Here is an 11,659-nt window from a genome sequence, read left to right as displayed (position 1 = left end):
CCCTCCTGCTGCCCCAGCCCTGGGTCACTGGTAACTCGCTCCCAGGGTGGGTCATTCAGCAGGAGGGTACAGTTGGGGGGGGGGAGTGGGAGAGCCCAGGGCTGGGGCGGGGGGCAGCCAAAAACTTTTTGCTTGGGGCAGCAAAAAACCTAGAGCCGGCCCTGTCTGCTCAGTGAATTATGATCCATTGTCCATTACTAGCTGTTCTGGAATACTGAAGTGAGCAAAATTGCACTTCAGTTTCTTGATAACACGGCAGCACGTTATGTCTTTCAAGTACATTATTTCTATATACCTGGGAAAATAGACCACTGTGACCAAGTAATGATGTCTTCTGAATACGCATACATCTGCACCTCATCTCTTCCAAAGTCTCATAGATTATAGGACTGGAAGGGACCTCGAGAGGTCATCGAGTCCAGTCCCCTGCCCGCATGGCAGGACCAAATACTGTCTAGACCATCCCTGATAGACATTTATCTCTCTGATAGGGGTGTTTGTTCACTGTATGGTTCAGCATTCTCTTTCAAGTTGAGTTGTTTTAAAAAATCCAATATCATCAAATCCTCCATTGAGTTCTTACACCTGTCTCATTAGGCCCATCGTGATTGCCACACTGCAGCGGAGACTGTTGTTGGTCTGTGGTCCTTTGATCACAGATACTCTGAAAACATAGCTTTTGTCTTTATACATTTTTTCTGTGGTGGACTGGCCCATTCGGTTCAGAATACTTCCAGGGCTAGTCACTTGACTTCAGCATTGAGAGTGGTTAAAGGAAAATGGTATGTCCCTTCTCAGATGATTGTGACATCAGCTCCAGAGTCAATTTTAAAGTCAATAGTCTTGCCATGAATATTCAGTTTCACTCTGCAGACAGGCTCTTTATCATCACACGTGGTAGATCCCAGAAACAATGGCTCTTGATTGTCTGTGATATGAGTTAACTTCCTGACTGCTTTGTTGTAGCAAACAGCAGCAAAATGTCCATATTTCATGCATTTATTATACCATGTCTCTCTTGCTGGATGTGCATCATCTATTGGGATATGACTTTTTCCACACCTTGTGCATGTAAGCTGGAATTTGTCCCTCTTACCCTAGGATTCTCTCTCCTTGCCTCAGGAGTTTATGATAATGACATTTAACAGTCATGCTGAGTTTCTTTACTGCCTCTAAACTAGTTTCTTGTTTTTCAGGTTTGGCCAGTTGCTCTTGGTTTTGCTGTCTCACCAGCTCAGACTGCTTTGCTATTTGAACAGCTGTGTGTAGAGTTAGGTCTCTTTTACATTGGAACTATTGTGCCAGGTTTTTATCTCTTACCCCAATAACCAGCCTGTCTCTGATGTTTTTGTTTTTTGCATTCACAAAATCAGTTTTCAGCCAATGGATGCATAGGTCTTATAAAACATTCAACATTCTCTCCTGGTCCTTGAATTCTATGGTTAAAAAATGCTGTCATAAACCATATTTCTATGAGGTATAAACTATGCATCAGACATAGCCAGAACCCTTTCATAGTAATCTTTGTGACTGTCTCCAGTAAAGTCATCAAGTTTAAAGATACGCTCTGCATGTTTCCCCATAGCATAAATTAAAAATACCTGTATATCTCCAGCTTCTTTGTGGAGCTTGGTAGCAATGTGAAATCTTGCAACATATTGTTTCCAGTCTGTCCATTCTGAAGGTGTGTCAATGTTGAAGTTCTCTGGGGCATTGAAGAGTGGCACATCGATGAGATACTGCCTTCTAAGTTATAGAAGCCTCCGGACGAGCTCCTAAGAAGGAAGCCAGCACAGGAAGCAGTCTGGAGTGAAGAGAGAAGCCAATGTTTGTGGTGGGAGTTGTTAGCACTTCATAGTTTAAGACCTCAGGGATGGAACCCATGTGAGAGGTTGGACATTAGCTCCTCTGTGTCTCAATGGTGCCACCTCAAGGTAGCATTCTGAGACCCCTGCAACCAGATGGTGGAGGAATGTTTGTGGCCCCTGAGAGAAAGAGAGGCAAATGCTAGCTACAACTGGGGAGAAAGGTCACCCAGACCCTGGACACAGGGCTGTGGCCCAGGAAGGGCTAAGGACTTGGTCGTGCCCTGCAGCAAGTAGTGAAGGTTTGGGCTGGTAGTGTTTTCCTTAAGAGTCTTATTTACCCTGTCAGGGGAGGGCTTTTTAGTTTGAAGGGAAAGGAAGGGAGGAAGGTGTCAGATTTCCTGGTTAGTCTTAACCTGCTTTATTCACAGCCTGTTGTTTCGGTATTTAAACATCAGTACACGAAGCCCTGCAGGATGTCATGTTGTACTGAGAATCGGATATACACACAACTAAGAGGGAGAGAGAGAAGTGCTGCTGAGTATTGTTATCAAAAGGGAATTTCATGTTGGAAGGGCAGGGAGTTTTGAGTCCAGCAAGAGAAATGTACGGCACTTTGAGAGAGCACCTTTGCCTATAGGAGAAAAGCCCAGTCCCTTGTGAGGAAAATGACAGTCATAAGAATAGAATAATTGACCAGTTGATATTAGTTCTGGCCTGTTTGGCTGGGACAATTATGCACACAGAAAAAAGGCTAAGCTTCCATCAAATAATTTTTTTGCAACAAACACTTCAACTAGCTCTGCTTGTAACCTTCCCAGTTAATTAAAGGCCACAAAATCTTGGAACTATGCTGCAAAGAGCACTGTAAACTATATGAGAATCTGATATGTTTCCATGGGGATGACCTCTCCTCTGCCTCTCTCTCTCGCCTCCTATTTTTCTTCCCTCTTTATTCGTTCAAATCAAGTACCATATTGGCCCCTTCAAAGGTTGTTCTGAGAGATAAGGACGTGGTGCTTGACAGTCAAATGTATGTTATGAAGGGGAGTATTAATTTCACCTCGGCGGGAGTCAGAGACCAAACCCAGGAACTTTGCCTAAGAGGAAACCATAATAATTACGAAGTAACTCATTTTTAAGCTGTAATAATTACAAATTACACTCAGGGGTACTGGCAGCCTGAGAGCATCGTTGCAGGTGGGGCATAGTACTGTAACTAGCATTAGCTGCACACGTGTTCATCCATTAAAGTGCCATTCTGCTATGGAAATAAGACTTCATGGTTCCATGTTGGGGGTGTCTCATGGATTCTGTATCAAATGTGCTCCATTTGTAAGTCAGGAGTTGTCTTAGACAGGTGTTTGCTTTCCCCAGCTCTCCCTGCCTTCTTCCCCCATCCCAGGAAGAAATAGTTTCTGTCCCTCAGAGCAAGGAAAGGGTTTTTCCATCTCCATTTTCTTTTTTAAGAACGAGGCTAAAAATAAACTTTAGGAGCCAGATCTTTAGCTGCTGCAAATCCATTTAGCTCCATTGACAGCTGAGGGTCTAGCCCTATTTTTATTTGTATTATAGTAGAGGCTAGAGACTCCAAGATCAGGACCAGATTATGCTAGGCACTATACATACACAGTCTGTGCCCCGTGGAGCTTACAGTCTCTGTAGACAAGACTGGCAAAGGCCATGTCCACACTACCAAGTTTGTCGACCAAAATAATGTTGACATCCAAAAGTCAAGGTCATAAAAATCGGAATTTCATGTTCACACGTGCTCCCTCTGTCAGCAAATCACGTCCACATTGGGGGCACCATCATCGACAGCGTGAGCAGTGCATTGTGGGTACCTATCCCACAGTCCAGCTAGACACCATCTGTTACTAGGTGTTGTGGGAAGGTGGAGCAGACTGCGGCGCATTTGGGACCGTGCTAAATGTCCCATGATGCATTGCTTTCTGTCCCAGCACTCCGTGGGCTTCCGGCTTTCTTTTGCGGCATTTTTGCAATGGCCCTTCTTTGCTGTACACCCTGTGTCAGGACTGAGATCCCCACTTTGAACTTTAGGGTACAAATGTAGGGGCCTGCATAAAAAACTTCTAAGCTTAATTACCAGCTTAGCTCTGGTTCGGCTGCCACCATTTTCAATGGATTCCCTCCCTGGGAAACCTTGAAAAACCTTCACCAAATCCCTGGTGAAAACAAATCCAACCCCTTGGATTTAAAACAAGGGGAAATTAACCATTCCCCTCCTTCCTCCCACCAACTCCTGGTGAATCAAGATCCAAAACCCCTTTGGATCTAAAACAAGGAAAAAATCAATCAGGTTCTTAAAAAGAAGGTTTTTAATTAAAGAAAAAGGTAAAAATCATCTCTGTAAAATCAGTATGGAAATCAACCTTACAGGGTAATCAAACTTAAAGAGCTCAGAGGACTCCCCTCTAGTCTCAGGTTCAAAGTACAGCAAACAAAGATAAACACTCTAGTAAAAGGTACATTTACAAGTTGAGAAAACAAAGGAAAACTAACACGCCTTGCCTGGCTATTTACTTACAAGTTTGAAATAGGAGAGACTTGTTTAGAAAGATGTGGAGAACCTGGATTGATGTCTGGTCCCTCTCAGTCCCTGAGAACGAACACCGTCCCAAAACAAAGAACACAAACAAAAGCCTTCCCCCCCCAAGATTTGAAAGTATCTTGTCCCCTTATTGGTCCTTTAGGTCAGATGCCAGCCAGGTTACCTGAGCTTCTTAACCCTTTACAGGGAAAAGGATTTTGGAGTCTCTGGCCAGGAGGGATTTATAGTACTGTACACAGGACAGCTATTACCCTTCCCTTTATAGTTATGACACCCTGGCATCTTTGTGAGAAAGGGTGTATCCCGCACTGTTCTCTTATGCTCTGTTAAATTTCATGAATACATCGCGGATGGCAGTGCAGTTAATCATGAAGTTCCTAACAGAAGAAGACTTGCAGGCACCCGACATTCTGCATGATATGGATAGGAGCAACCTCAGATTGCTTTTGGCATTCACAGAGCAGATGCATAGGGTACACTGTTGCTTTGGGGCTCGGGAAACAAGCACTGAATGGTGGGATCGTGTCATCATGCAGGTGTGGGATGAAGAGCAGTGGCTACAGAACTTTTGGATGCAGAAAGCCACGTTCCTGGAACTGTGTGCAGAGCTCGCCCCAGACCTGCGGTGCAAGGATACCAGAATGAGAGCTGCCCTCTCAGTAGAGAAGCACGTGGCAATTGCTGTGTGTAAGCTGGCGACTCCAGATTGCTACCAGTCGGTCGCGAATCAATTTGGAGTGGGGAAGTTGACCGTTGAGGCTTCGTTAATGCAAGTCTGCAGGGCAATAAATCGCATCTTGTTACAAAGGATAATGACTCTGAGAAATGTGCGTGAAATAGTGGACGGCTTTGCAGAAATGGGTTTTCCTAACTGTGGAAGGGCGATAGATGGCACACACATTCCAATTTTGGCACCAGAGCATCTTGCGACAGAGTACATCAGTAGAAAGGGATATTTCTCCATGATGTTGCAGGTGCTTGTGGATCACTGGGGGCGTTTCACTGACATCAATGCAGGGTGGTCCGGGAAGGAGCATGACGCATGCATCTTCAGGAACATCAGCCTGTACAGAAAGCTGCAAGCGGGGACTTTCTTTCCAAACCAGAAGATTACAGTGGGGGATGTTGAAATGCGCATAGTGATCCTGAGAAACCCAGCATACCCCTTACACCTGTGACTCATGAAACTTTACATGGGACACCTGGACAGTAGTAAGGAGCGGTTCAACAACAGGCTGAGTAGGTGCCGGATGAGAGTTGAATGTGCCTTTGGCAGATTAAAAGCGCACTGGCGATACCTTTATGGCAGGTTAGACTTTAATGAGGATAATATTCCCATGATCATAGCCACGTGCTGGACATTGCATGATCTCTGTGAAGCTAAGTGTGAAAGGCTTGTTCAGGGATGGAGTGCTGAGGCAGAGTACTTGGCCGCTGATTTTGAGCAGCCAGATACCTGGGCTATCAGAGGGGCCCAGAGGAGGGCAATTTGAATCAGGGAGGCTTTGAGGCAGCACTTTGACAACCAGCACCAGTAATGTATATCTCTGTCAGAGGTGCGTCAATGTTAGTGTTCCTAGTACGCAATCATTACATTTGGGGCCTTATATTTTAGTAAGGAAATTATTAACGTGCCTGTGCATGTATTGGTAGCACCATGGTCACTTGGGAAGATGCAATGAGACCTCTCCACGCCAAGCTAGCAGGAAATGGAATTTCAAAAATTCCCAGGGCTTCTAAGTGGGAGGGGCCAATGGTTGTTTACCTGACTGCAGGGCAGTAGAGTTCACACTGCTGACCACAACGGTCAGGATGGGCATTGTGGGACACCTCCTGGAGGCCAATTAAAGTGATGAAATCAAGCATGGTGTCCGCACTGGCACTTTGTCGATAAAAACGTAGAGGAAAAAGACATAAGTCTCTTGTTGGGGTGGATGTATTTTGTTGCCAAACAGGGCATTTTCCCTAAGAAAACTCTCATCGCAGTGTGCACGTGTTCACTGTTTGGTCAACAAAAGGCAGTTTTTGGTATCAAAACTTGGTAGTGTAGACAAGGCCTATGTGGAAGGATGTTCCCTGCTGGGTTTTTTTCACCTATTTGAGCTTCCTTTGTCTCCTCTTTTTGCCTGATGATTCTGTTTACTGCTTAAATGCAAATTAAAGTAAGCACACCTTCCTTTGTTTAGGTCAGACCTGTTTGCCAACATCCGTTTGGGCAGGACTGTGGGATTTGGAGCATATGTTAATAACACCAAACAGGGGACTCTTATAACTTCACATACAAGGTTGCCACACATATTTTACCTGGCCAGCAAATTATGAGTTTTCAAATGATATCTTGCAAGGCATACTTTGTACAAAGATTATTACAATAGTGTTTAGGCTGTGCATATGGGGGTGTATTCTGTCACAGCTGGCTAACACTTCGGGACAACTGAAGACCACCTCCCCCATAAATCTGTGTCAGCTTTTACTCCAAGACAAGTCCATGGTGGAAGAAGGCTTTTTAGAAGGTTAGGTGTGTACCTTGATATCTCTATAGTGGAGAAATGTTCAGTACAGCCAGTAAACTCGTAGATACTTGTATACTGAGACTGGAAGCTTTGATTCAAAAAGCCTAGATGATAAAACCTTCAGTGCTACTTTGTTCAGAGCTAGTAGCTCATTAGTTAAAAAAAATTAAGGATAGTTACAGGAGAATATATCTGTCCTGATGAGACAGCAGAGTAATTAAAGGATTGGGGTTGATTGCATAAGAAGGCAATTAATAAAAGATACAGTGGCCAAATTCTGCTCCCATTTACACTGGTATAATCCACTGAAGTAAACTAAATCACCACAGATTTACACTGATGTAATTGGGATCAGAGTCTGGCCCTAAACATGTATTGTTTGGCTAAATTATGATGAAAGGGTAAAGAGGAAATTTAAGCCATCTGCAAATAGTTGAAAAGTACAAACAGCAAGTTCTAATCTGTTACACAGGTGCAACTCTCAGGCCTGGTTTACACTGGGGGGTGGGGTGTCGATCTAAGTTACACAACTTCAGCTACGTGAATAACATAGCTGAAGTCCACGTACTTAGATCTACTCACTGCGGTGTTTTCACTGCGGTAAGTTGACTGCTGACGCTCCCCCATCGACTCCGCCTGCGCTTCTCGCCTTGGTGGAGTACCGGAGTTGATGGGAGAGCGCTCGGGGGTCGATTTATCGCGTCTAGACTAGACACGATAAATTGACCCCTGCTGGATCGATCGCTGTCTGGCGATCTGACGGGTAGTAGAGACATACCCTCGGTGAAGTTGCTGAGAGGTGGATCTGTGGAAATGAAGGAAGGACTGGGCTCCAAGGAGATGAGGAATTCTTAAGGTAATAAAGAGGTGTGTCTCACTAGGAAAGAAGCAACAAAATTGAGCAATGTAAAATTTTGTCTTGATATATGGAACAACTTCCCAGGCTGTGGAACAGATGGCCAAGGGAGGTACTGTAGTGGAAATGCCATCATCTGGTTCATTTTAATGCTGCTCAGGATAACAGCACGTTTTCTAGTATTTTGGTTTTGTGGGATGTTTTTCTGCTATTTATCAGCAAAATTGGGAATATAAGGTGCCCTTGTGAGTTTTCTGGAATTTGCTGTTTCAGTTTGGGTTGGAAAGGTCACAAGAACAGCTTGTTTTGGAGTTTGGGGGCCTTTTGCTTCTATCCAGAGTCCAAAGTGCCTGAAACTTTTTAAAAAAGTGAACTGAAGGTTTTTGGATCAAAAAACCCATAACAAAACGGAATGGGTCAAGCTATGATGAAAGGCTCAGGGAGTTCTCTTACCCAGATCAGTTCATCCATCCCTCTTTCCGTTAATTGTGTTACTCTTGTTCCAGAGCAGGATTAATGGAGAAGACCATGTATTGAATAAAAAAGAATCCCAAAAGAGGAACACATAAACAAGTGTGATTGTCAGTAGCAAATCTACTGCCTTACAATTCTGATCTTGGATCAGTGCTGCAGTCCCAAGATAGACTTACCAATAAGATGATTATGCTTTGTGGTGACGTCCATTGTACATTAATGACTGCTAAGAGATATCATAATAATATGAGGGACTGTTTGCAGTACCTGTTCTAGAGTGTACATTTTGTCCATTTCATAATGGGTTTGGTTTCCTTTAGGGAACAAGTGTATAGTAACCTCTGCCGCTGAAATCAATAATGCTGATCATGTTTTTTATCTGTATCACTCCTAAATTGAGTATAACTTTTTATGGACAAACAGAAAAGACAGGTCCCTTCCTTAACAATCAAATCATTGAAACGATGCATGTTGTAATCCAGCAGTGGTTAATAATCAGCAAAAGGTGTGGGGAAAGACATATGAGGATGGAATTATAACAGTGGAAGACCAGGGGATGTGTTTATTGTTATGCATACATCTGGTGCGGATGAAGGAATAGTATCTGTGTTAGATTCCCACCTGGCTGAACATTAAAGTATGGAATGAAAAATACTAGTGCGGTTTCTAATGCACAGTCTGGTGTGCACATTTTTCATATTCTCATTAAACAGACTCCTTGAGCCATATGTCCCATTGTTTAGAAGTGTGAAATTAGCTATTGATCTAGGAAAACAAAATATAAATTAAAAAGTTACTTTAGATCTATGATAGGAAAGAGGTAGGCAGGCAGGCACTAGTGTACATAGATGGATGGAACCAAAGATCAAGTTGACACCAATTTGGAACTTGAAAAATGTTGGACAAAGGTTGGGTATTAGTGTGATTTTTATCAAATGCTGTTTGACACTTGGCTTACCTGGGAGTGGTATTCCAAATCTTCATTGTGCTCAGCAGTGCTTTGTGGATGAGCAAAATAAAGGCGCATTGGGAAATTAGTTAAAGCCCAATTTTTTGGAGGTGAGGTAGCCAGTGGATATGGAACTGGACGGAGGTTCAGGAGACTGGGTTCTTTTTCTGTTTCTGCCACAGACCTGCTCTGTGACCTTTGGCGAATCTCTGTTATTTGTATTACTGTAGCATTACCTAGGAGCCTCTGTCTTGAACAAGGACCCCGTTGTGCTAAGCACTGTACCTACCCCCAAAGAGCTTACAATCCAATATAAGACAAGAGACAACAAATAGATATAGACGGACAGATAGGGAAGTACAAGAAAACAATGAGACAGTGATAGGCAGTGGTCTCAGCACATCAACAGCCTAACCACTGTCAAGTTTCCTGTAGGCTTCACCACAAAGGAGAGTTTCCAGGAAGGTGCTGAAGGAGGATATTGAGGTAGATTTGTGGATGTTTATGGGGAGCTTCTCCCATTCATGAGGGGCAACTTGGGTGCTTGTTTGAAAATTTAACAGATGGGCGATGGAACTGGGCTGAACAGAGGCAGGAGTTGACAGCTTGACAGTGAATGAGAGAAGATAAGTAGGATGGGGATAGGCCATGAAGGGCCTCGAAAGTGAAGCCAAGTAGCTGACGTGATCAAGAATGGGGAGCTAGAGGAAGAAAGCAAAGGGAAGGGTAACATGATCAAAGCAACAGGCTAGGAAAATGATCGTCGCAGCAGCATTCTGAATCCACTCGTCAAGACCAGAGAAAAGAGGATGGTGCAGTAATTGAGATACGAGATGATGGGAACCTGGGTCTGTTTAGATATTAAACTCTTTGGAGCAGGAACTGTCTCTTACTCAATGTTTGTACAGTGCCCCAATCTCAGCCAGGTCCTGGAAGCACTACCATAATACAAATAACAACCATAATAAAGTTTTTACTGACTGGAAGGTGGTTCGAATTTTGGCATCTATATTTCATATGCCATGGGGAATATTCCAGTGGGATAGATAGATACTGTTTATATTTATATAATTTTCCATTGAGTGACCAAGCTTCCATTTATAATCATTGCTTTTTTATTCTTGTTCTTTGTAGATGTGCTGTGTCCAAATGTCCATGTGGAAGGAGATCGATTTAAACACACCAATGGAGAGACTGATGAAATCCCAGGTAATCCCAGAGACCTCTCTTCTGCAGTGCCTCTGTGAATTTTAATAACATAATAGTGTAGGTCCTACTGAAATGCTCTGACTTTGTCATGGTTTCCCTGCCTCTTGGCATTTCCTTAATGTAACATGTATCCAGTGATATATAGATATATAGAGATATATTGGAAGCAGCAATGCTGGAAGAGACCTATTAGTTGACTCATTTGCTATGGAGTGAGTATAGTTGATTTAGGTAATAGCAGGGCTAGTGACATTACAGCTTTTCTGGGAGTTCTGGTATCTCTTTTCAGCCAGCTGTGGGACTGATTCTGTCACAGGTGAGCATAATTTGTACGTCCTTTATAGCTTACCCGTGGTGTCATGAACTCCTGTAATTGAAAACTGGGCCATCAGGAGAATTCCTGGAATGTTTCTGTCTAAACCAAGAAGTCTGGTCACAGCTATGGAGGCCACTAGCATGGGCTGAAGTCGGAGGTGGCATGGCGGGAAGGGGACAGGATTTGACAGCCCCGGTAGTCATTGATGCTCATTTCATCTGAGGATTCCTATTGGAGAGGTGTCAGCTCGGTCTGTGCCATTTTCAGGCTGCTTGTATCCATAATGGTGGGGTTTCAGCTAGACCTCTGTCAACACAGGGTGACAGCATCCTTCCTCTTCTGTGGACTCCTCTAGAAGAGAATTCCCCATACATCTGTTCTGGCATGAATTTTAAATTTGACAGGGCTCTATTCTGGCACCCGCGCTGGCATTGTCTCTGCCAGTACCCCCACTGATACTAAATTAGACTGTTCACAGTGTAAGATATTGCATATAATGAGCCAGAGGATTAGCACCTGTCCCCTATGTAGTATCAGCTGGATAATCCATCCCAACACACAGGTGTTGTAAATGGCAGCACATGTCCTCCAGTATGTATCTGACTGGTATGGTGGGTCTCTTGTTTAATAAAACTCACCCTTCCCTTTCATGACTTTTCAATGTTGAGCACTGAAAAAGTGAAACATCCCTTTTATCTATGACTTTGGCTCATTGCAGTAGTTCCCAGGTAAAATGAAGTTAGTTTTCAATGTTAACTCTCCTTTTGCTCATCTCTCTCTGACTGGCAGTAAATCAGTATCTCGCATTTCCACTTCACCGATGACAGATGACTTAGTTCTTCCAGCCAGATTGATAGCACAGGACAGTCATTTACTAGGTCAATATTTATCTCCTAAATCTAAAGTTAAAAGGTTGTCAATACTGTATAGTGACTTCACAACCAGATTGTTAAAGTCATGGATTA

General features: G+C 43.5%; 1 protein-coding gene across 1 annotated transcript in view; it reads left to right on the top strand.

The window, feature by feature from the left end:
* Positions 1 to 11,659, top strand: part of COL22A1 (collagen type XXII alpha 1 chain) — a 302,778-nt gene that overhangs the window by 85,500 nt on the left and 205,619 nt on the right. The window contains exon 4 of the mRNA XM_034763665.1: positions 10,304 to 10,378. Within this exon, the coding sequence (XP_034619556.1) occupies positions 10,304 to 10,378 (75 nt within the window). The remainder of the gene's footprint in view (positions 1 to 10,303; positions 10,379 to 11,659) is intronic.

The sequence above is a fragment of the Trachemys scripta genome, chromosome 2 (assembly GCF_013100865.1).
Source record: "Trachemys scripta elegans isolate TJP31775 chromosome 2, CAS_Tse_1.0, whole genome shotgun sequence".
Classification (NCBI taxonomy): domain Eukaryota; kingdom Metazoa; phylum Chordata; order Testudines; family Emydidae; genus Trachemys; species Trachemys scripta.
This window is presented reverse-complemented; position numbering and strand designations above follow the sequence as displayed.